Source organism: Phalacrocorax aristotelis, chromosome 28 (genome assembly GCF_949628215.1).
Source record: "Phalacrocorax aristotelis chromosome 28, bGulAri2.1, whole genome shotgun sequence".
NCBI classification, from domain to species: Eukaryota; Metazoa; Chordata; class Aves; order Suliformes; family Phalacrocoracidae; genus Phalacrocorax; species Phalacrocorax aristotelis.
In genome coordinates, this window is record NC_134303.1 from 991,149 (window position 1) to 1,014,382 (window position 23,234).

Sequence of the window (23,234 nt, forward strand, 5' to 3'; positions counted from 1 at the left end):
CACCCCCAGCGCTCCCCCCCCCAGACCTTCTTTCTCTCCAGGCTCCCCAACAACCCCAGAAACTCCCAGACCATCCCCCCTCCAGGCTCCCCAAAGTCCCTCAGGCTCTCTAGCCCTTAAGGTTCCCCAAAGCCCCCCCAGGACTGCCCCAACCCTCAAGACTCTTCACCCCACAGCATCCCCCAATTCCCCCCAAGGCTCCTCAACCCCGCCAGCCTCCCTCCTGCTCCTCCAAGGCTCCCCACCCTCCTCCCCATCCAGCAGAAGGCTCAGCCCCACCAGGACCCCATCTTGCTGGGAGAACCCCCCTCTCTGACACAGGGGGACTCCAGGGTTCAGCCGCTGGGTGCCGTCCGTATGTCCTGCTGTGAGCTATGCCGGGGGGTGCGGGGCTGCAGCCATAGCCCCCTCCCCAGCATCGAGGGGCTGAGCCCCTCCCTGGGGTCCCCAGCTCAGAGCGGGGTGACCCTACGTCGGAAGCAGCCGCAGGTGAGGCACCGCAGGATGCCCATGCTGAGGCGGAAGAGGGTGCCATAGTTGAAGAGCAGGCGGTAGTAGGTCCTCACGGACAGGTCCCCCGAGGGATCCGCGTACTTGAGGGCCACCAATGGCGTGTAGAGGCAGTTGGTTTGTGTGCGGAAAGCCGGACGCCTGGCCCCGATCACGTTCACGACCGCCTGCGAGTGGAAACGGGGGGCTCAGGGCCGGTGTAGGGCCAGGACCAGCCCCCAGAAATCCCCCCACAACTCCCAGCCCCACACCTCGGCCACGGCAGTGGGGCTCTGCCCCAGTGTGGTGAAGATCTCGTGCGAAGCCGGCAGGTACACATCCTTGAAATACTGCACGGTAGCCGGGTCGGTGCCAGGAAACTCGGAGCGTGAAACCTCCTCCATTAGCTTCAGCTCGAAATCTGTGTTCACGGGGCCTGGCTCCACCATGGAGACGCTGCGGGGCCGGGGTGGGTGCTTGGAGTGGGGGCCCAGAGCCACCCTTGGGCCCTCTGGGGTCCCCCCCACACTGCCTGACACTCACAAGACGTTGAACTGCAGCAGCTGCACGGCCAGGCTCTCGCAGAATCCCTCCACGGCAAACTTGGAGGCGGCGTAGACGTCATTGAAGACAATCCCTGTGGGTGGAGAGGGGCCGAGCTCGGTGAGACACCGCTGGAGCGAGACCCTCGCCACAGCGGGACCCCTCCCACCTCACCCTGCAGCCCCATGACGCTGCTGATGACCACGATGTGACCACTCTGCCGCCGCTTCATGTCGGGAAGAACGGCCTTGATCATCCTCACGACCCCAAAGAAGTTGGTCTCGAAGACGCGCTTCATCTCCTCCACGCTGATACTCTCCACGGGACCAACATGCCCCACGCCGGCGTTATTCACTGCGGCACGGCGTGGGGGGCTCAGAAACCCCCCGGGGCTGCCCTTTGTGGCCCCCCCACCCACCACCCCGCTCACCCAGCACGTCCACCTGTCCCCCGGGGATGCTCCCCATGCACTCTGCCACCGAGCTGTCGCTGCAGACGTCCAGGCGTTGGATGCTCAACGTCTTTCCCAGCACCGGTCCCGCCGCCTCCTCCAATTTCTCCTTCTTCCGCAGGTCCCTCATGGTGGCGATGACTGTGGAGAGCCCCAGCCCCGGTCAGGGGGACCCCGAATGCCAGCCGGGGTCGGAAGGTCAAGCCGGGAAGGTGTTCCCTAAGCTGCTTTGGTAACACAGCCTTTAATCCCCACCCCAGGACTAATCCCCAGCCCTGGCAAGGGGTCGGTGGTGGGGCAGCGGAGTTGTGGGGGTCGTGCGTGTCTGTAACAGCGGGTGGCATGGGAACAAGGACGGTGTGCGGGGACAGCACGCGTGTGTGTCCGCCCGGGTGGGAGCGTGCTGCCGGCCCTGGTTACACGCGTGTGCACTCATGGCCACACGCTGCTTGTGTGCCCGTGGGGCTGCCCCACATCCCCAGCTCCACTCTGCCTGGCAGGATGGTGGGTGGGGGGCACAGGGGCACCTCGGTGCGCTGATGACGGGGGTCTGCGAGCTTCGGACTTTGAGTCCTGGGGGCTGTGAGGACAAGGAGGCACCGGGGCTGGATGGGTGGGGTGAGCATGGAGCGGTGGGACCCCAAACCCCACACCCTCCCAGCCCACTGTCCCATCCCGGAGGGCTCCCATCCCCTCCTTGCTGGGGCAGATGTGGGGCTGTGGATCCCCTCCCGGGACGTGGAAAGGTGCCCTCGCTTCTCCTCACCCTGGAAGCGCTGCTGGGGGTCCTGCGCCAACCTCACAGCGACGGCAAGGCCGATGCCGGAGGAGCAGCCGGTGATGAGGACGGTGCGGGGCGCAGGGGTGGCCATGGCTGCGCTGGCCTCGGGTCCAAAGGCTCTTATGAGATTAGGACCCGGCGTCACGTGGGAGCAGGATCAACCTCCCTGGGGCAGCCCTGGGGAGGGCATGGGGGTCCGTCAAACTGCAGCCCCCCTCCCCTGCCCAGCCCAGGGCACGGCAGCCCTCAGGACCCCCCTGCAGCAGGGCAGGTGGGATGGGGACAGGTGATGGCACACGTGGCTGTGGCCTCATAGCGAGGTGCCCACCCTGCACCCTGGGCCAGTTGGGGACCCCACAGTCCCCCTCAGCCTGTCATGGGGGTCCGTGGGGGAGCTGGGACATGGTGGCTGAGGTTTGGGGAGGGGGGTTCACTGCCCTCAGGACATGGCGGGGGGCAGAGGCTCGGTTTGGGGGGGTGGGGGGCATCTGCGGGGGCTTGTTACTGCAGAGATGACAGTAAATATTTGCTGGGAAATGGAAAACCGGGGGAGCGGAGCCGAGCGGCCGTGACTCAGGCGATGAGGCAATGGGGCGACTCCGGCCAGCCGGGCCCCGGGGGCCAGCCTGGCCAAGCGGCAGCTGCACCGCGGGGTGGGGGTCCCCCGAACCCCCCGGCCATGCTGTGGGGCTGGGCGCTCCAAAATCCCCAGCCTTGGTGTGGGGATGCTGGGAGTGGGGTGGGGGCCCTTGCACCCCAAAATCCCCAGCCTTGGTGTGGGGATGGGAGTGGGGTGGGGGGCCTTGCACCCCCAAAACCTCCTGTCCTTGCTGTGGGGCTGGGAGCAGGGTGGTGGGCCCTGCACCCCACAACCCACCGTCCTTGCTGTGGTGCTGGGAGTGGAGCAGGGGCTGTGTACCCCTAAACCTCACCATGGAACTGGGAGTAGGGTGAGGGTTTCTGCACCCCAAAACCCACCATCCTTGCTGTGGGGCTGGGAGTGGTGTGGGTGGCTTTGTACCCCCAAAACCTACCGTCCTTGCTGTGATGCTGGGAGTGGGGAAGGGGCTGTGCACCCCAAAACCCACCATCCTTGCTGTGGGGCTGGGAATGGGGTGAGGGGCTTTGTACCCCAAAACCTCCTGTCCTTGCTGTGGGGCTGGGAGCAGGGTGGTGAGCCCTGCACCCCAAAACCCACCATCCTTGTTGTGGTGCTGGGAGTGGAGCAGGGGCTGCGCACCCCTAAACCTCACCATGGAACTGGGAGTAGGGTGAGGGTTTCTGCACCCCAAAACCCCCTGTGCTTGCTGCAAGGATAGGAGTGGGGTGGGTGAGCTCTGCACCCCAAAACCTCACCATGGGACTGGGAGTAGGGTAAAGGTCTCTGCACTCCAAGACCCACTGTCTTTGCTGTGGGGCTGGGAGCAGCGTGGGGGACTTTGCACCCCCAAAACTCCCTGTCCTTGCTGTGGGGCTGGGAGCAGGGTGGTGAGCCCTGCACCCCAAAACCCACCATCCTTGTTGCGGTGCTGGGAGTGGAGCAGGGGCTGTGCACTCCTAAACCTCACTGTGGGGCTGGGAGCAGGGTGGGGATCTCTGCACCCCAAAACCCCCTGTGCTTGCTGCAAGGATAGTAGTGGGGTGGGGGGCTCTGCACCCCGAAACCTTTCTGTGGGGCTGGGACCAGGTTGGGGGGCTCTGCACCCCTAAACCTCGCTGCGGGCTTGGGGATTCTTGTCGCCCCCTGGCACCATTCGGGGCGGTGGGAGCTCGCAGCCAGGACCCCCCCACCTTCCCGGTGTCAGTCCCGGGGCCCGCCCGTGGGCCGGGTCGGGAGGGAGGCGGGGGCTCCCGGCGGGCCGGTCCTCCCTTCCCCTCCCCTCCCCTCCCTTCCCCTCCCCTCCCCTCCCTTCCCTTCCCCTCCCCTCCCCTCCCCTCCCCTCCCCGCAGCCCCGACGAGTCCGGAGCGGGCAGGGCGGGTTACGAGCTCCGGTACCGGGCACCGGCCACCCGCCGGGCCGGGCATGGAGGGTCGCCCGGTCCCCGCCGCGCTCCTCGCCACGCTTCTCACCGTGCTGCAGGGGCTGCCCCTGGCCAGGGCAGGTAACGCGCACCGATTGGGGGGGGCACCCCACGCCCACGCGTGTCCCCGCTCGCCGTCCCGCCACCCCCCACCCCCGGCTCTGCGGGGAGGTGGGGGGCACCGGCGGGCTGAGCCGCTTGGGCCCGGCGTGGGGACCGAGGGGGGATGCGGGAGTCCCCGCGGGATTCCCGGTGCTGTCACGCGTGGGGACCCCCAGGGGCCCCGCCGCCGCGTTCAGCACCACGGACAGGGCCCCCCCCCGGGGGGGTCCACGACGTCCCGGGGGGAGTCGGGCACCCCTCAGGGGCGACCCGTTGGGACGGGGCTCTGGGGGTCCCCCGTGGCTCCAGCTGTGGGGTGGGCACAGTGGGTGAGGGGGACCCACCCCCACCCCCGGGCATGGGTGTTCCTTGTGGGTCCCTTGGGGGGGTTCCCCCCATACCCCTTGGTGGGGGTGCTCCCACTGGGGAGGGGGTGCTTCCTGTGGGACAAAGGTTCTCCCCCAGGGCAGGGGTGCACCCCCTGGGTCCCTTGGGAGGGCTGCTCCTGTATCCCGTGGTGGGGGTGCTCCCCCCGGGGCAGGGGTGCACCCCCCGGGTCCCCTGACAGGGGTGCTGCCTCCGTAGTGGGGGTGCAGGTGGGATGGGGAGCTGGATGCCTGGGTCCCCTGGCTGCCGGGGGGGTGGGGGGGGCGGTGTCTTCGGGGAGCACTTGAAGCATGAATAATGGGGATTAACACCAGCACGGGATCCCAGAGGCCATGGGGGGCTGAGGGGGGCCCCCCTCACCCTGCTCCCGCCAGCTTTGCCGCACCCTCCCCCTTGGTTTTACCAAAAGCAATGCTGAGCCACTGGCACCCCCTGTGTCCCCCCTCAGCTCCCCGAGCCCCCCATGCCGCACACGCCCACGCCTGGCATCCGGAGGGGCTTGGCCGGCATAACCACCCCAGGGCCACCCACCAGCTCTGGACCAGGGGTTCCCAGCCGGGGGGGGCCCCCTCTCTACCCCGGCACGCCACGGCCCGGTGACGGCTCTCTCTGGGGAGCGCCGGCAGGAAGCCGGACCCATGTGCCGGGGTCAGGAGGGCCTGAGAGACAGCTTGGCCGGAGCAGGGTCAGCCCGTTCCCAGCCTGGCCCCGTCCTGCTGTACCCCAACTCATACTTGGGGTGCCCCAGCTGATCTGAGGGGGCTGGGGGCAGCTTGGGGAGCCCCAGGAGGAATTGCCCCCTCCCCAGATCCCCCTGCCTGGCCTGCCTGGACAGGCCTCTCCAGCAGGGAGGGTGGCTGCTGCCCCAGGGCCCCCCGGTGCTCTCTGATGTGGCTGCACATCACCCCCAGCCCGCACCCCCCCATGCACACCTGGCTGTGCCGGATTAACCCTCCACGCACCCGGGTGCAGCCGATGATTGGGGTCTGGCACCCTGCGGAGAGAGGGCAGCACCCCCAACCCTCTCCCCACACTCCCACTTGGGGTGCAGCTGGGCTGCGCTTAGGTGTGAGGGGGGTATCCCATGGGTGACGGAGCCCTCCCGCCCTGTGGGGTGCACCCATGCCGTGAGGTGCAGAGCAGGGCCGGGGGCGGAGGAATGCGGTGAAGGAATCTGGCGGCTGAGGGACCGGACCTTGGGCCCACACAGCTGCCTGGCACCGGGCCGGCCCGGCTTGGCAGGAGGCAGGCAGGGGGATGGGGATGCAGCCGCGGTCCCCAGCTGGAAGCACAGAGAACGGCTGGGGTGTCTCTGGTGGGTCCCCACCCCCTGAAGGGTCCCCGCTCGCCCCGCAGCGGTACCCGTGGATGTGCTGCAGACGCTGGGCATGCAGGATGGCCGGGACGGCATCTCTGTCACCACTGGGATCTGTCCGCAGCGCCCGGGGACCGAAGACCCTGATTTCGCTTTCCGTGTGGACAATCGCACCCAGCTCAGCGCACCCACCCAGCAGCTCTTCCCTGGTACGACACCGGGCGGCCACGGGGATGCCGAGCCCATTGCAGGGTGCAAACTGAGCTGCACCAAGGGCCAGCATCCCTTTTTGGGGTGCAGAGCCGCCTCTCGGGGTGCATCGGGGGGCTTAGCCTGATGGCTGCCTCCCTTCCTCCCTGCTGCAGATGGCTTCTTCCCCGAGGACTTCTCCATCCTGGCCACGGTGCGTTCCCGGCGCGGAGGACAAGCCTTCCTGCTCTCCATCTACGACGAGCGAGGCGTGCAGCAGCTGGGCGTGGAGATTGGACTCTCGCCCGTCTTCCTCTATGAGGACCAGGAGGGGCGGCCAGCCCCCGAGCAGTACCCCGTCTTCCGCAGGGTCAACCTGGCCGATGGCAGGTGAGTGTCGGGGGCGATGGAGGGGTCTCTCCGTCCCCTCTCGCTGCGACCGAGTCCCGTCTCCGCAGGTGGCACCGTGTGGCACTGGCCGTGGAGGGCACCAATGTCTCCTTGCTGGTGGATTGCCACCTCCTCGCCACGCTGCCGCTGGAGCGGGGACCCCAGCCCCTCATTAGCACCAAGGGGGTGACGATTTTTGGGGCCCGCCTCCTGGACGAGGAGGTGTTTGAGGTGGGTCCCTCCCCAAATCCTTGTGCCAGAGCTCGTGGCTGTCCCATAGCACCCTTGCCCTGATAGTGAGGGGTCTGGGGAAGGGGGGGACCCAGTTGTCATGGTCAATGGAGGCCCCAGTTGCATGGGAGCTGCTCTCTGTCCCCATGGGGTGCCCTGGTTCCCCTCCCTGCATTCCTGCCCGCTGCAAATGTCAGGGGCCACAGGCAAAGAGGCTGCACTGAGGCCGCGAGGCAAGAGGGGCTGCCCCCTCCCATGCCCATTTGTCCCCAGCTTGCAGACAAGGGTTCCTTTGTTCACTTACCACCCCCTGCGCCCTCCGCCTGGCCGAGGGGGTGTCCGCGCTGGCTGCCCGGAGCTGCCCACGGACCGGCCGGCTGCCACAAGGACAGGGCTGGCCACTGGCACCGGCCCTTGCATGCATGTCCGGGGTGTGTGGGGGCACCTAACCCGCCCGGGGTGTGGATATGGGTGGGCAGAAAACCCACTCCCTCATGCTCCCCCCTTCTCCTTTGCCACAGGGCGATGTCCAGCAGCTGCTGATCGTTGCCGATCCCGAGGCCGCCCGTTCCTACTGCCAACTCTACATGCCAGACTGCAACCAGCCCCTGCTCTACCCCCTCCTGGCCCCCTTCCCGGAGGAGGTAGGCACCCAAGCTGGGAAGGGGAAAGGCTGGGGAGACTCTTGGGAGCCCCCACCCTGCCAGGCAGCCCGTAGGGATGCTGCCAGGCTTGGTGTCACTGTGGGGGGAGCTGCCAGGGCCCCTGACGCCCATGTTTCTCTCCCCCACCGGTGTCTGTGCTGCCCCTTGCAGAGCGGCCCGGAGCCCACTGCCACAACACGTAGGAAGGGCAAGAAGGGAAAGGGGAAAGGCAAGCGCAAGGGCAAGGGCAAGGGCAAGAAGAGGAGGAACAAGGAGCTGCTGGAGCAAGCCGAGGCCTCTGTGCCCTCTGTCATGGCCAGCCAGGTAGACAGTGTGACTAACCCACCTCTGTGGCTGCTTAACCCACCCCGGTTAACCCAGCTCTGCTAACCTGCTGCTTGCGCTTGGCGGCATCGTGCCCACTCCGCAGCTCACCAGTGCCCACCAGCCAGCGCCGTGCCACGGCTTGGCTCCTCGTGCTGAGACGGGAGAGCCAGCACCCAAATCTGGCTTAAATGCAGAGTGGCTCTGGGTGTGCATGGCCTGAGGTGGACCCAGATGCATCCCAGAGCTGTCGACGCCTGTGCACGAAGCCACACGTCGCTTCTTGCATCCAGAGCGACTCCCAGCCTCCTCTTTGCGTGGTCTGGGAAAAAGCAGGCTGGCTTCAGCCACTCTGGTCCCTGTGGAGCCGGACCTTTGGGTCTGTTGGATGTGACTGCAGGGCTCTGGCCAGAATGGCTCCTCCCCACGCAGTCGGTGCATCCCCACAAGGATGCTGATCCTGCTGGCACCTGGGGCAGGGCCATCCCCACGGCTCCTGGCCTTGTGGAACATGTCCCAGGAGACGGTGGGGATCCCCTGGGTGGAGTTGCCGGGGCAGGGCAGGAGGCAGCCCCCCGCCTCTGCCTCTGGCCTCTTTGGCTCTGGAAATGGGTCACGGCTGCAGCTGGGGACGGCGGCGCTGGCCAAGGGCGGCCCAGGGACCGTGGCCCCTCCTGCCGATGAGTCAAACCTTGGCTGAGCCGGGCCGGAGAGACCCGGCGAGGGGTGGCCGTGCTCCAGGTCCTGCTTGGAGCCAGGGGCCGTGCGGCCCCGGCGTAGCGGGGAACAGCCGCCCCCGCGCCTGGGAGCAGCAGCTGCCGAGCCCTGGCTCGCCTTCCCCTCTGCCCCAGTGTCGCCACCAGCCGGCGGTCCCCAAGGAGCGGGAGTCCCGGTGCCTTGTCCCAAGAGGGGAACAGCTCTGGTGTCCCATCCCAAAGCCAGGCAGGGGCTGTGGTGGGGTGGGGACATCCCAAGTCCAACTGTGCCCCCCTCCCAAAAGCAGGGCATCCCCTGGCCCTGCTGGCCTGCGGGACCCCACAAGGGTCATGGGCCAGCACCTCCCTCTGCCGCAGTGCTCCCTTCCTCACCCTGCGCCCTTTCCGCATCGCCCAAGGCCAGCGCGCCCACGCCGACACCGTCCGCAGAGGAGAGCTCCCTGCCGCTGGTCCCCTCCAGCCTTGCCACCACTGTGAGCATCACCCTGAATGGCACCAACCCCTTTGAGGTAGCGCCGGGGCTGGGGGCTGGGGCAGGCAGGGGAGGTCCCCTGCTTTTGCACCCCCAGCATCTCCCTGTTCCTTAGGATGCCGGTGAGGAGCTTGTGCTTGAACTTGAGGAGGATGGACTTGCTGGGGCTGGCAGCACGGACCTGTTGGGCTACGAGGACTATGACGGGGACCCTGCGAGCCGGGAGCGGTTCGGCCCTGCTGAGCGGGAGGAGGAGATGGTGATCAAGGCTTCTCAGGTAACACAGGGGATGAGGACTGGGACCCCCCTCCAGCTACGGCCGTCTGAGCTGGGGCCACGGTATGGCATCCAGGGGCTGCTTCCAGTTCTTGGCTGTTTCTCCTCACCCTGGTGTTTTGCAGGAGCCCAGCTTGAAGGGGGAGAAGGGCGAGCCAGCCATCGTGGAGCCGGTGAGTGTGGCGCAGCCCCCCTTGGGGATGTGTGGCCCCCAGCCCTCTGCAGCACCCCAGGGCCACCCCTCTGAGATGGTTTTCAGAATGGGGCTTGCTCTCTTCTTTAGGGTCGGCGATTCGAGGGGCCGCCGGGACCGCCAGGCCCTGTGGTGAGAAGCGAGGGGCTGCTGTGGGGAGGGATTGGAGATGACAAAGCGTTAACATGCCTCCGTGTTCTCCGCAGGGGGAAACAGGTCCCCTGGGGCCACCGGGGCTCCCAGGGCTGCCCGGGGACCCCGGAGATCAGGTACGGAGCAGACGGGGAGGGCTGTGACAGGGCCCAAGCTGCCCTGCGGCAGGACTGGGGCCGCAGGCATCCCGGCGGTCCTGCCGGTGCATGCCGGCGTGCGCGCGAGGCGATGGAGCTGCAAGCCCTGACCTGACAGCCTGGCTTCTGCCGGTGTGATGACGGCTTATACCCCCTTTTCCCTCGGCCAGGGTCCCGCGGGACGGCCGGGACTGCCGGGAGCTGATGGGATCCGCGGCCCAGCGGGGACCATGATCATGTTGCCAGTAAGTGCTGGGGCAGGACAGGACCCTTGTGGACCTCCTGCCTGCTCCCCGCGGCGTCTGGTGGGGGACAGCCCTCTAGGCTGTCCACAGGGCTGGGGGTCAGTGGCTCCCCCAGTCCCTCACCCTGTTCCTTCCCCGCAGTTCCAGTTCGGTGGAGACTCCCTCAAGGGTCCCACTGTCTCTTTTCAAGAAGCCCAAGCCCAAGCGATCCTGCAGCAGACGAAGGTAAGGGACCCCCACGACGAGTCCCCCTGCCCAGCTTCCCCACTCCCTCTCACTCCTCTCCTCCCTTCTCTCCCCAGCTTGCCATGAAGGGTCCCCCAGGGCCTATGGGGCTGACTGGCCGCCCGGGACCGCTGGTGAGTACGGCCAGCGTGGGGGCTGCTGTGGGGTGCCCACCTTGTCGGGCACGTCTCTGCATCAAGCAGACCCTCATGGTGGGGTCTCCACGCTCTCCTGTTTTTGTAGGGTCTACCTGGGCAGCCAGGCCTGAAAGGAGACGCGGGGGACATGGGGCCACGGGTGAGTCTTGCTCGGCTGCGCTGTGCGAGGAGAGGGCGTGCGGGGTTATGCCCCTGGCAGAGGTCTGGCGGGCTGCAGGCAAGCCCAGCCCTGACGCCTTTCCCTCTTCTCCATCAGGGTCCCCGGGGAATGCAGGGACCACCGGGGCCGCCGGGGAAGCTGGGCAGACGGGTAAGTGCTGCGCACACACGTTTTGCCTCCCCCAAATGTCCTGGTCTGCTGTCACATGTCAGGCCACCCCTTTCCCACCCCAGTCCTGAGGGGCTCCAAGCCTTGGGCCCCTTCCCACTCCCTCGATTTGTCTTGCAGGGTCGTGCTGGAGCAGACGGTGCCAGGGGTCTCCCGGGGGAAACCGGACCCAAGGTCTCATGCATGGGGTGGTATCGGTGCTGGCAGCAGGGTGGGGGGCCAGGGCACCCAGTCCTTGTGCCACAGGGGGTGACATGGGCTCAGCCTGACACCCATCCTACCCCGCAGGGTGACAGGGGCTTCGACGGGCTGCCAGGGCTGCCGGGCGAGAAGGGCCACAGGGTAAGTGGGACCGTGCTGTGTCCCCTCCTGCCACCACCATCTCCACACCCACTCACCCCCTCACTTCTGTAGGGTGACGTGGGGAAGCCAGGACCAGCGGGCCCCCCTGGGGAGAAGGGTGCCAAGGTGAGGAGCGTGGGGAGGGGTGGGGAAGGATCAGGCCCTGCTGGTGTTGGCGGGATGTGCTTAGCTCTGCTCTGGCCTCTCTAGGGTTCGGACGGCCTCCCAGGACCTCGGGGGCAGCCTGGGGAACCTGTAAGTACCTGCTGCTTGCACCGGGAGCCTGGCCTGGCTTCTCCCGCAGCCCCAGGAGCAGTGGGGGGCAAGCTTGGCCGCCGGCTTTCTCCCTACAGCTTTTTGGAGGGGAGATTTGGGCACTGGACTCCCCCACCCCAGGGAATATGGAGTTCTGGGGTCAGTGCTGCCATCTAAGCCCCCACTTGACCCCTCTGTCCTTGGCCTTAGGGTATGCGAGGCCTGATCGGCTCACGTGGCTCCCCGGGGCCCCCCGGACCACCGGTATGAGACACCGCTCCTGCCTGTCTGTCTGTCCATCTGTCCCCACCGTGGGTCAAGGGGACTTTTCTCTGTCACCCGTCAGCCTGGGCACAGCATCGTCCTTGGCATAGCATCACCTTGGGGCGCAGCGTCCCCCTGACTCTCCCTCCTTCCTCCGCAGGGTGCCAGTGGCATTGATGGAGCGCCGGGGCCCAAAGGCAACGTGGTGGGTGTCACTGGGGGCCCCCCTGGGAGCACCCAGCCTGAATTAGCCAGTGACAGACTGGGATGCTCCAGGGATGGGGAGGCAGGGCTGGGGCCAGAGCTGCCATGTGGCCTCGTGGGGTGTGTGGGCCAGGAGGGTGCATGGGGGTGCAGCGATGGTCAGAATGGCACATCCTGGGGTCTGAAGGGGTTTTCTGCTGTGCTGATGGTTTTTCTCTGCCCACCCAGGGAATCCACGGGGAGCCAGGACCCCCAGGACAGCAAGGGAACCCCGGCCCGCAGGTACGTAGAGGTGATGGGGGGCCAGCGGGGTGTCCCCATGAGGCTGGGGACACCCTCAGGTGCTCCCTCAGTCCCTTCCCAGCACCCCGGTGTGTTCTCTTGCAGGGTCTGCCTGGCCCCCAGGGCCCCGTGGGGCTGCCAGGGGAGAAGGTGAGTCAGGATCCAGCAGGGGTGGGGTGGTCCGGAGCTGCCCCAGCTCTGAGTGGGTGCTGGGGAGCTTCAGGGGGGACCCCAGTCCCTCTGTGTCCCCACACATCCTCCTCTCGCCCAGGGTCTGCCAGGGAAGCCGGGAATGCAGGGTGTGGCTGGGGCCGACGGGCCCCCGGTGAGTAGCGGCGAGGGGCTGTGGGGTCACTCCGGTCCCCAGCAGAGCAGGGGCCACAGGGCAGCGTCACCATCCCGGCTTGGGGCTCACCTCTTGTGTGTCCCTGCAGGGTCACCCCGGCCGAGAAGGGCCAGCTGGAGAGAAGGGCCTCCAGGTAAGTGGCTCATCCCCGTGTCATGCCCTGGGCAGGGGGAAGGGGTCCTCTTTCCAAGGGGGGATCCCATTTTTGCCAATTTTCTCCCTGTTCCAGGGCCCTGTGGGTGCCCCTGGTCCCGTTGGCTATCCAGGACCCCGTGGGGTGAAGGTAAGCACAGCCTCCCCCTCTGCTGGGCTCCGCCAAGACACGGTGTAGGGGGTCAGGCGGTGTCCCCCAGGTTGGGGTCTTTCTTCCAACCCCTCTGTCTCCACAGGGAGCTTTTGGTGTGCGAGGCCTGAAGGGCAGCAAAGGGGAGAAGGTAAGAGGTGCTGGGGTAAGCAGGGGATGGGGGTCCTTGTCCTACGGTAGCCATGGGTCCCTGGCACTGGGGGGCACTCATCCCTGCCCTGAGAGAGCTGCGGGTTGGGGGAGGCCTGGACTGCAGCTGAGGGCAGCCCCTCTGTATTGGGATTTGGGGCTCAGCCCCACACTGTGACCCCGTCTGGGGTTTGCATCAGGGCTAATGCAGTCTCAGCCCCCCAAAATGTGCCTCTCTTCAGGGAGAAGATGGATTCCCCGGCTTTAAAGGGGACATGGGCCCCAAAGGCGACAGGGTAAGTGGGGTCCTGGGGTGGGGTTGGTGGGGATCTGATCGGGGCTGTCTGGGTTGTCTGCAGGTGCCATGAGGTTTTTCTGGCTGGCTGTGGGATTTGGGGTGGTGTGGGGGGACATGGAGCCACGGAGGGGACAGCTCTGTCTGAGGGGAACCTGAGGGAGCAGCCGTGTCCCCCTGGCAGCGTGCTCCCCGCACCTCTGCGTTACCTTTCCAGGGTGACCAGGGCCCGCTGGGCCCCCGCGGCGAGGATGGCCCCGAGGGGCTGAAGGGGCAGACGGGTCCCATGGGGGAACCGGGCGCTCCTGGCCCTGCAGGGGAGAAGGTGAGGGGAGCCCTGTGTCCCTGCGTTGCTGTCCCCACATGCCTCATAGCCCGTGGCTCAACTCTGCTCTCTGCCTTGCAGGGCAAGCTGGGAGTGCCGGGTCTCCCAGGCTATCCCGGGCGCCAGGGCCCCAAGGTGAGCTCAGGGGAGCCTTTGGGGTGTCCCCGGGACCCCAGATGCCACATGAGCCCTGGGTTATCACTTGTCCTCTCTTTCCTTAGGGCTCCACTGGCTTCCAGGGTCCCATGGGGCTGGCAGGAGAGAAAGGCAAGAGGGTAAGTCAGCCCTGTCCCGCTGTGTCACCCTGTCCCATCTCTCTGGACCGTTACCTGTCCCCCACATCCTGCTCTGCCACCCCCTCTGCGAGCCAGAGAGGGGCTGGGCTGAGCTCAGAGCCGGGGAAGGGACCGAGCCCCGTGGCCCTCTCCATTCCTGTGCAACATGCCCTCTTGCAAACGTGTTTGGGCACGCTCTGTCCCCTCAGGGGGCACGTGGGGGGAGCGTGGGGGAGTGGGGGGCTGTCCCATGCACTGCTCTCCCCACCACCTCTTCTTTCCCCACAGGGCAAGGCTGGCCAGGCTGGGCAGACGGGACAGCGAGGGCCCCCGGTGAGTAACCACAGCCCCAGCCCCGATCTGGGGGTGACAGGAATCACCCCGTGTGCCATGGTGACTACCACAGGGCCGGCTGTACCCCACCGTGACCATCCCGGGGTCCAGCTGCATCCCATCACAACCATTCCCCGGGTGGATTGTATCCCACAGCAACCATTATAGGGCCGGCTGTAACTCATGGCAACAGAGCTTGGGGTCTGCTGTATCCCACGGCAACACGCTCCGCAGCCTGCCTGTATCCCATGGCAATTAGGCTGGAGCCAGTCGTTTCCCACGGCAACCAGGCCCTGGGGACCATTGTAACCCATGGTGTCCAGATCCCAAATTTCCGCCTGTATCCCATGGGAACCACTCTGGGGCCAGCCATGTCCCTCCTGGCTCCCTGCCCCACTCCCATCCCAGTCCCCCAGCTCCCCATCCCACTCCCAGCCCCGTTCCCTGCCCTGTACCCTCCTCTTCTAGCCCTGTCTCCCTTCTCCTCACCCCACTCGCAGCCCCACTCCCTGCCCCACATCTTCTCACCCTGCTCCCAGCCCCACGCTTCACCCTGCTCTTTGCACAGGGCCTCCCAGGGGAGCGAGGTCTGCCTGGTCCCACAGGAAAACCTGGCCCAAAGGTAGGTGGGAGCCTGGCCATGGGGTCCCCGCTGTCCCCCACATCCCCGTGCCTGCGCTGTGCTTGGGGCTTTTTGGCTGTGGGTGTTGGCAGTGGGTCTGACGTGGGGTGGTGGGGAGGGGGGGGGTCTTTGCTGCTGCCCTCAGCCTGTTTCTGTCTTCCCAGGGAGATCCTGGCCATGATGGGGCCCCCGGCGCTGTGGGAGAGAAGGTAAATGGAGGGTGGTCGATGCACAGTGGAGGGGTGTCCTCCTGCAAAGGCACTCCAGGAAGGGACTGAGCACAGGGAAAACAGGGGTGCTGGGCCCAGGGAGAGGGTCTGGGCACTGTGGGGCCATGGGGAAAGCTCCTCTGACACTGACCTTGGGCTTTCTCTCCCGCCCACAGGGTCCCCAAGGTCCGCAGGGACCCAACGGCTTCCCGGGCACAAAAGGGCCCCCTGTAAGTGTTGATGTATGCACATGGTCCTGCCCTGCTCCTGCCTGTGCTTGAGATGGTGTGGGGGACTGAGTCAGGCTGGCATGGCCTTCTCCTCCCGCTGCACCCTGTGGGGTGCAGGCAGCGGAGCGGGGAGCCCAGTGACGCAGCCCATATCCCCCACCACGTTACCTCTGCTCCTGCCCAGGGTCCTGCCGGGAAGGACGGCTTGCCAGGACACCCGGGACAGCGTGGGGAGCCGGTGGGTCCTCCGCCTCCCTTACCCGGGGGTGGGATGCCTGGTGATACCCAGCATTAACCCTTCTCTCCTCTGCAGGGGTTTCAGGGCAAAACTGGCCTCCCCGGCCCCATAGGGGTAGTGGGACCCCAGGTGAGTGCCGGGGATGGAGGCAGGAGGTGTTTGTGTTGAAGCAAGGCTGGTGGGATGGAGGGACCCCCCAGATGCCCACCCTGTTCTCTCCCCACAGGGTAAATCAGGCGAGACAGGACCTGTGGGAGAGAGGGGGCACCCAGGACCCCCTGGCCCCCCGGGGGAGCAGGGCCTGCCCGGAGCTGCTGGCCGAGAAGGAGCCAAGGTAGGAACCGTGCCAGGGGTCTGACCGCTCACCTGGACCACCACAAGCCTGAGCCAAGCGGTGCTCTGAGCTCTGCAGGGCACAAGGGCTCTCCCTGGCTTGGTGGGGACAGAGCAAAGATCTCTGCTGCTCCTCTCCACCTTGCAGGGTGATCCTGGCCCTGCTGGCATCCCTGGTAAGAGCGGCCCCCCAGGCATCCATGGCTTCCCCGGCACACGGGGGCCACCCGGAGAGACGGTCAGTGCTGTCCCAGGCTTGGATACAGCCTGTTACGGTCCTGGGAGAGGGGAGAAGGGTCCTTTCTGACCACCTTCTTTGCCCTCCTACAGGGTCCACCTGGATTGAAGGGTGGGGAAGGTCCCCCTGGTCCCCCTGGACCCATTGTGAGTACATGGTGACATTTGAGGAGTTATCCAGAGTTCTGGGGTTTCCCTTGGAGTATATAAACTCCTTGGGGAGCAATTTTGCCACCCTGCTTAAAATTCTAGTTTCTTTGGAGAGGAGGAAGACTGCCAGGGCCTTCTTCCCTCCAGCTCACCTCTCTCTTCTCCCCAGGGTTCCCCCGGAGAGCGAGGCCCCACAGGGGCCGCAGGAGGCATTGGACTGCCAGGCCGAGGGGGTGCACAGGGTCCCCCTGGTCCTGTTGGTGAGAAGGGCTCCCCGGTAGGTGCGAGGGGGTGCGCGGGGTGAGGCAGGGGGTGTGAAGCAGCGCTGGGACAAGCTGTGTCTCCCGTGGGTCCCAGCCAGCCCTGCTCTCAGCTCTTCCTCTTTCTGCCCGCAGGGTGAGCGAGGTCCCATGGGTCCGGCAGGGAATGATGGGATCCAGGGCCCCGTGGGGCTGCCGGGCCCAGGTGGACCCCCCGGCCCCACTGGAGAAGATGGGGACAAGGTGAGTTAGGGGGACACAAGTCAGCACCTCCAGCAATGGCTCCTTTGCTACTGACAGCACAGGGAATGCACCCCAGGATGGGCGCTGGGGACAAGTGCCCCTCGCCCAGGGCACATCCCAGGGCTGGGGGACCTCCGGGATGGGGTAGGTTTCCCCTATGGCTTCCCAGGAGCAGGGATTCCCCAGGCGGCAGCGGGCTGTTGGCCCTGGCAGGCTTCCTTGGCACTGCTTCCCAGGTGGTGGCAGGTTTCCCCGGTGCTGGGATTTCCTTGGCTGTGGCTCCCCAGCCATGGCAGCTTTCCCTGGCTGCCAGCACTCCCTCCTCACCGTCTCTCACCGGCTGCGGGCTCTCACCATCTTCCCTTTGTGGCAGGGCGAGATGGGGCTTCCAGGACAGAAGGGCAGCAAAGGTGACAAGGGCGAGGCGGTGAGTGCCAAGGGGCTGCTCTGCCCGGAGCGGGTTCTCCAAGGGGCAGAGCAGCTCTGGGAGCAGGGGGGAGATGGGAGCAGTGAGGTGGGAGATGTCTGGGAGCTGTCCTAACCCTATGTGGGTGCTCCTGCCCCACAGGGCCCTCCAGGACCAACAGGAATCCAGGGACCCATCGGGCACCCTGGCCCTGCAGTGAGTAGCTGCTGAGCACCCTTCCCACCCCTTTATTCCCACCTCCCCTCTTGGCTCCTTTCTCTGCCCTTCCAGCCCACACACTGGGGTTTCTGTGGGGCAGACGGTGCTGATCCCAACCTCTCCCTCTGCAGGGAGCAGACGGGGAGCCGGGGCGTCGCGGGCAGCAGGGGATGTTTGGGCAGAAAGGAGATGAGGGATCGCGGGGTCACCTTGGCCTAAGCGGCCCCCCTGGCCTGCAGGTAAGGAGCAGAGCGGGGTGGGCTTGGGTCTACCAGGACAGGAGGGACAAGGGACACACGACTCTGGGCTCTGCGCAGCCTATCTGGGTCAGGGCACCCTCTGCCTTGCCCGAGGACCTTCCAGACCCCCCAGGTTAACCCGTGCTCCCCGCAGGGCATGCCGGGCCCACCAGGTGAGAAGGGCGAGAACGGAGATGTTGGCCCCATGGTAAGGAAACCCCTGCGCACCCCACTGCTCCCCCTCCGCCTCTCTCTGCCCAGTCTCCAGCTTCCCACGTCTTCCTCTCCCGTGGGAGCTGCACGGCTCAGCCACCCTTTGCAGTCTGACCCTCCCTGTACTCCCCACAGGGCCCCCCTGGCGCGCCGGGACCCCGTGGGCCACAGGGACCGAGCGGTGCCGAGGTGAGTATGGCCCTCGGGGGTTCACTGGGGGCTGCTGGATGCAGGGGCTGCCTCCAATGTGGGTACCCCCACATCCTCTTGCCTTTAGGGACCTCAGGGAATGCCGGGTGGCGTGGGACAGCCGGGAGCCGTGGGAGAAAAGGTAAGCCTGTGTTTGGGAGGGTGGCATGGGTCTCAGTCTGGGTGCTGGGGCTGCATCCGCCTCGTTGATTTTCTCTCGCCCAGGGTGAGCCAGGCGAGGTGGGAGATCCTGGAGCCCCAGGGGAACCCGGACCACCTGTGAGTATCACAGAGGGGAGCAAGATGTCTTGTGGGGGGCAAGACAAGGAGGGTAGGGGCCAGATCCTGCTCTCACTGGCCACAGAAAACACAGGCAGAGCTCCTGGTGAACATTTTACTGCCCCAACTGCCCCTGCCCTGCTCTAACGTGGCCCCCCGTCCCTCTGCAGGGTGTGAAAGGAGATGTGGGGGAGAAGGGAGACGCGGGGCAGTCAGGAGCAGCTGGACCCCCTGGCAAGAAGGGCCCACCAGGAGAGGATGGAGCCAAAGGCAACGTGGTAAGGGGAGAAGCAAGCATGGAGAGGCAGGGGGATGCTGCCCCGAGCCCCCACATCCCTCCTTCCAATAGCTCTGCAGGTGCTAATCCCTGTCCCTGCCTCTGCTTCCCCAGCATGCAGAAGGTCCTGGGCTCCTTCCCAGTCCCATGCTCATGTCCCCTTCTCTCTGCAGGGTCCCATCGGCCTCCCTGGTGATCCTGGTCCCCCTGGAGACCCCGGTGTGCCGGTGAGTAGCCCCTGCTTACCCTTTAGAGGGGCTGAAGAGCAGAAGCAACCCCACTCCTGGGGCTTCCCCAGGGATGGAGCCAGCCCCCATGTCCCCTGTGGTGCTCCAGTGTCACCTGCTGCCTCACTGCTGTCACCCTGGGGTGGTGACAGGGTTGGGAGGTGCCAGGACGCCACAGTTCTCCCACTGCTCCACCTCGCCGGTGCTTCCTGGTGTCCTGACAGCCCAGGGGTGGGCTGGGGGGGCTTGGCTAGGTGAGTGCTCACCCTCCGCTGTGTCACAGGGTCTGGATGGAGCTGCTGGAGAGAAGGGTGACAGCGGGGACCCTGGTCTGCCGGTGAGTGGGACAGCCGGGGGTACCATCGCTGCAAAAGGGGGGGTCACATTCCCAGCAGTGGGCTGGGGGGCTCAAGGGGCTCTAGCTGAGCCATGCTGCTTCCTGGGGCTCTTACGCATCCCTCGCCCTCCACACTTCCCCCAGTCCTGGCTGTGGGACTCTCCCCTCACCCCAAACTCCCACTGGGTTCATTTCAGGGTCCTCCAGGTGCATCGGGGGAGCCAGGTCCCCCAGGTCCCCCCGGACGGAGGGTGAGTAGGGGAAGGGTGAGGGTGAGATGGGGAGGGATAGAGCGGGGTGGAGCGGGGCTGGTCTGGGCCAGCGCACAGCTCCTGGTGTCTCTGTCCCCTTGTACAGGGACCCGTGGGACCGATGGGGCACGAGGGCCGTCAGGGCGAGAAGGGTGCCAAGGTGAGCGGTGGCCAGTACACTCTGGGGCTCCCCAAACCCACTGCCCTCCAGAAGCCTCCGCCAGCCTTGGGTAGGACCAGATCCACCCCTGGAGAGGTGGAGCTGGGTCCTGAGGGGTGCCAGCCTCTGTCTGTCCTTCTGTCCCCAGGGACAGCCTGGCCCAGAGGGGCCACCTGGGAAGATGGGCCCCGTGGGGCCACAGGGGCCACCGGGACGGCCGGGCTCTGAAGGTCTGCGTGGGATCCCCGGCCCTGCTGTGAGTTAGGGGCTGCAGGGAGGACATTGCCATGCCAGTGCGGGGCTGCCCGTGTCCCCGAAGCCCACTGGGTCTGGGGGTGTCTGCTCAGGCACGATGGCTGCTGCCCGAGGGGTCGCAGCTTGGAGGGGTGTTTGGAGGGACTCAGCCTCGGGCCTTTCTCCCACACTGACTCTCCTCCAGGGTGAACAAGGCTTGCTGGGGGCTCCAGGACAAGCAGGACCACCCGGCCCAATGGTAAATCAGGGTGGGCGAGCCCTGGGCATGGGTGATCTGAGCTGAGCATGGTCCAGGGTGTGTGACACCCTCTTGGCCTCTTGCAGGGTCCCGTGGGTCTGCCTGGCCTCAAGGGAGACCCTGGCCACAAGGGGGATAAGGTGAGATGAGGTGACGGTCATGCAGAAGCTGGGGTCCCTCACCCCAGACTCATTTCTGAGCCCCCCCTGGTCCTGGGGAGGGGGCTGCCTGACGCTGCCCTTTGCCCCCAGGGCCACGCTGGACTGATTGGGCTCATTGGACCACCAGGAGAGATGGGGGAGAAAGGAGACCAGGGACTCCCGGGCATCCAGGGCCCCCCGGGACCCAAAGGAGACCCTGTGAGTATTTGGTGTCTCCCGTGAGCTCAAGGGCTGGGTGAATGTTGGGGGAGACAAGGTACAGAGGCTGATGAGGTGCAGCCCCCTCGAGCACGGGGCTGATGCTGTCTATCCACAGGGTCTGGCTGGACCCACTGGCCCCACTGGGCCACCTGGACCCCCCGGGCTCTCAGTGAGTATCTGCCTGTGCAGCGTGGATTCACCAAGGGTCTCCTGCCTGCCCCTAACTCCCCTGCAGACCCCTGCGGGCTCCGTCCCCAGGAGGGTGGGAGGGGCAGGGGAGAGCCCAAGGCCCAGGGAGGGGTCATGGGAGGCAGCTGCCATTTGATCACCTCTCTTCTCCTTGCAGGGACCCTTGGGTCAGAAGGGCTCCAAAGGCTCACCAGTGAGTGCTGGGGGAGGATGGGGACAAGGGGGGCAGCTCCTCATGTGCTCCCAGGGGAGAACCCGGGGCCCATTGCAGGGAGCAAGTGCTGCGGTGCTGAGCCCTCTTCTTTTGCAGGGTGCTCTGGGTCCCCGAGGTGACACAGGCCCCCCCGGCCCCCCGGGACCACCGGTGAGTAAGGGGTGCTTTGGACAGACACCACTTCACCTCTGTCCCCGCCTGGGAGGGCTCCGGTGTCCCCAGATCCCCTCATCCTGCCACCTGGCCCCCGCATCTGGTGCTCTCACCCTCTCTGTCCCAGGGCCGCCCAGCTGAGCTGCTCGAGCCGCTGCCTTCGAGCCGGAGCAGGAGGCACCGACGGGCAACCGAAGGGGCTCCAGGGGAGCAGGGAGCCCCCCCAGATTATGAGGGGCTGGAGGAAGTGTACGCATCGCTCAGCTCCCTGCGCACCGAGGTGGAGCAGCTGAGACGGCCCCTGGGCACCCCCGAGAGCCCTGCGAGGGTCTGCAGGGAGCTTCAGCTTTGCCACCCGCACCTCCAAGACGGTGAGGTTTGAGGCAGGGGGGGAAGTTTGAGGCAGAGGGGACACCAAAAGCCCCTCTGAGGGAGTTGGGGGGACTTTATGTCATGGCAGGCAGTGCCTGTGTGGCGTGTCCCTGGGGAGGGGGCCAAGGCTCAGACAGAGCCAGCAGGAAGCCGAACCATTTATCCGTCTGTCTGTCCTTCCTACCCTCCTTCCCAGGCGAGTACTGGATTGACCCCAACCAGGGCTGCTCCCGAGATGCCTTCCGGGTTTTCTGTAACTTCACAGCCGGCGGCGAGACCTGTCTTTTCCCCGATAAGAAGTTTGAGGCTGTGAGTTTGAGCGAGGGCAGAGAGGAGCTGGGTGCCCAAACCGCCCCCTGCAGCAGCCCTCCCAGTGGGGAGATGATGGGGGCAGTGTGGGCCTCGTTTCTCCCCACGCTCTGTGGGGTCAGGGGTTGGAGAGGCGTCACCCGCGACACCTTCTCTGTCACCCCCAGGTCCGACTGGCCGCCTGGAACAGGGAGAAGCCGGGGATGTGGTACAGCACCTTCAAAAGGGGCAAGAAGGTGGGAGTGTGGGAGCTCCCCGTGCTCTGACCTGGGGTGGGGAGGAAGGCAGACCCCCGCCGTGGCATCACCCTGGCCCCCGGGCAAGGCGTGTGCGGATGGGTGTCTGTGTCTCAGTCCCAGTGCTGTCTTCCTCCCAGTTCTCCTACGTGGACATGGACGGGAACGCCGTGCCTGTGACCCAACTCACCTTCCTGCGTCTCCTGAGTGCCAGCGCCCGCCAGAACTTCACGCTGAACTGCCAGCACGCGGCCGCCTGGTACGATGCCCACGCCGGCACCTTTGCCCGTGCCCTGCGCTTCCGCGGCGCCAACGAAGAGGAGCTGGGGCACAACCACCCGGCCGCCCCCATCCGCGCCCTCCACGACGGCTGCCAGGTGAGTCTCCAACCCACGAGGCCCCTGTGTCTCTCCCCACCCGCCTACATCCCCCCATCGCTCATCCCAGCCTGCGTACGGGGCACCCGGGCACCCCATCCGCCACCTTTGCCGCCTTCCCGCAGGGTCGCCATGGCCAGGAGCGGACGGTGTTGGAGGTGAGCTCGTCCCGCGTCGAGTGGCTACCCCTGATGGACGTGGCCGTCGTTGATTTTGGAGACGCCAACCAGAAATTTGGCTTCGAGCTGGGCCCCGTCTGCTTCATGGGCTGAGCGCGGCCCCGGACAGCACGCGGGGGAGGGATGGCTTTTGGGGGGGGTCTCCGCTCCCTCTGCTGCTCCCCGCGCCAGGGACAGTGACCCAGGGCCTGCTCTGGCATACTCAGGACTCGGAGCCGCCACAGTGCCATCCCCTCCTGCCTGCATGGGCCCCCCCTTATTTATACTGCCGGCTCCCCGAGTGTGGGGTGGAAGCTGGGGCAGGGCGCCCCAGACTGTAGGGAGGGGGTTCAAGCCAGCCCCCCTCCCCGTGGTGCTACAACGCTCCCCGAGAGCCCCCTTAGTGAAGCACTGGATGTGCCCTCGGCACGGCAACACCGCGAGCCCCATCCTGATGCCGGTGGGGACCGGAGCCGGTGTCCCCGCGCCAGGCCACGACACGACCCGGGGGGCACTTGGTGGTGGGTGTTAAACCTCCTTCGTCCTCACAATGAGCGAGTGGTGGGGGATCCCCCCAGCTCACAGCAGAGCCCATCCCACATGGCGGAGGGGACGTGGGGAGGTCGGGACAGGGCTGGGGCCGCCCGTGAGGCTCAGCCCCGGTCCCGGTGCTGTTGCAGTTACTGTACGATAAACCGACTGTATCGAAGCCGTCTCCCACCCCAAATCCGTGCCGATTTCCATGGAAACGAGCAGCCTTTTTGGGGCAGGTGGGGGCTGCGCACCCCAAACCGGGGCTCATGGCACCCTGAGGCTGCCGGCCTTGCGTCCCCACTTGCACGAGGGCACGTGAGGCCCTTGTGCACAGGGATTTTGCTTGGGCATGCACCCGCTACCCACCCCTCTTTCCCCCCTCCAAGCCCCAGA

At 66.4% G+C, this 23,234-nt stretch overlaps 2 protein-coding genes across 4 annotated transcripts; one reads left to right on the forward strand and one right to left on the reverse strand.

Moving 5' to 3' along the window:
• Window positions 1-221: 221 nt before the first annotated feature.
• RDH8 (retinol dehydrogenase 8) lies at window positions 222-2,393 on the reverse strand. Its single transcript, XM_075076176.1, has 6 exons — window positions 2,250-2,393; window positions 1,463-1,624; window positions 1,207-1,386; window positions 1,033-1,126; window positions 762-945; window positions 222-677 (listed from the first exon to the last, which is right to left on the reverse strand). Exons 1-6 carry the CDS (start codon window positions 2,353-2,355, stop codon window positions 453-455), a joined length of 951 nt encoding a protein of 316 aa, XP_074932277.1. The 5' UTR covers window positions 2,356-2,393; the 3' UTR covers window positions 222-452.
• On the forward strand, window positions 1,577-23,053 carry COL5A3 (collagen type V alpha 3 chain). Of its 3 annotated transcripts, none has more exons than XM_075076167.1 (67): window positions 1,577-1,715; window positions 6,132-6,299; window positions 6,456-6,669; window positions 6,738-6,900; window positions 7,422-7,544; window positions 7,716-7,868; window positions 8,983-9,093; window positions 9,172-9,333; window positions 9,458-9,505; window positions 9,616-9,657; window positions 9,732-9,794; window positions 9,986-10,060; window positions 10,202-10,285; window positions 10,363-10,419; window positions 10,529-10,582; window positions 10,700-10,753; window positions 10,892-10,945; window positions 11,060-11,113; window positions 11,186-11,239; window positions 11,324-11,368; window positions 11,579-11,632; window positions 11,793-11,837; window positions 12,065-12,118; window positions 12,224-12,268; window positions 12,390-12,443; window positions 12,553-12,597; window positions 12,694-12,747; window positions 12,854-12,898; window positions 13,140-13,193; window positions 13,410-13,517; window positions 13,599-13,652; window positions 13,739-13,792; window positions 14,081-14,125; window positions 14,694-14,747; window positions 14,912-14,956; window positions 15,133-15,186; window positions 15,371-15,424; window positions 15,500-15,553; window positions 15,651-15,758; window positions 15,906-15,995; window positions 16,088-16,141; window positions 16,314-16,421; window positions 16,540-16,647; window positions 17,021-17,074; window positions 17,216-17,269; window positions 17,404-17,511; window positions 17,666-17,719; window positions 17,860-17,913; window positions 18,002-18,055; window positions 18,139-18,192; window positions 18,363-18,470; window positions 18,643-18,696; window positions 18,980-19,033; window positions 19,231-19,284; window positions 19,391-19,444; window positions 19,593-19,700; window positions 19,884-19,937; window positions 20,024-20,077; window positions 20,189-20,296; window positions 20,415-20,468; window positions 20,646-20,681; window positions 20,799-20,852; window positions 20,983-21,226; window positions 21,424-21,536; window positions 21,704-21,772; window positions 21,913-22,149; window positions 22,275-23,053. In XM_075076167.1, exons 2-67 carry the CDS (start codon window positions 6,164-6,166, stop codon window positions 22,419-22,421), a joined length of 5,220 nt encoding a protein of 1,739 aa, XP_074932268.1. In that variant the 5' UTR covers window positions 1,577-1,715; window positions 6,132-6,163; the 3' UTR covers window positions 22,422-23,053. The 3 variants fall into 3 exon arrangements, with proteins under 3 accessions (XP_074932268.1, XP_074932266.1, XP_074932267.1); XM_075076165.1 differs by lacking the exon at window positions 1,577-1,715 and adding an exon at window positions 4,187-4,367; XM_075076166.1 differs by lacking the exons at window positions 1,577-1,715; window positions 11,579-11,632 and adding an exon at window positions 4,187-4,367.
• The last annotated feature ends 181 nt before the right edge of the window (window positions 23,054-23,234 follow it).

Excerpts from the sequence above, each read along its gene's own strand:
- RDH8 (XM_075076176.1), bottom strand. The coding sequence starts at position 2,355 with ATGGCCACCCCTGCGCCCCGCACCGTCCTCATCACCGGCTGCTCCTCC. Across the intron at positions 946-1,032 it reads CTGCTGCAGTTCAACGTCTT|CGTCTCCATGGTGGAGCCAG; the intron begins GTGAGTGTCAGG and ends CCGGCCCCGCAG. Across the intron at positions 678-761 it reads GCCCCACTGCCGTGGCCGAG|GCGGTCGTGAACGTGATCGG; the intron begins GTGTGGGGCTGG and ends TTCCACTCGCAG.
- COL5A3 (XM_075076165.1), top strand. The coding sequence starts at position 4,289 with ATGGAGGGTCGCCCGGTCCCCGCCGCGCTCCTCGCCACGCTTCTCACC. Across the intron at positions 19,445-19,592 it reads AGGGCGAGAAGGGTGCCAAG|GGACAGCCTGGCCCAGAGGG; the intron begins GTGAGCGGTGGC and ends TTCTGTCCCCAG. Across the intron at positions 19,938-20,023 it reads CAGGACCACCCGGCCCAATG|GGTCCCGTGGGTCTGCCTGG; the intron begins GTAAATCAGGGT and ends GGCCTCTTGCAG.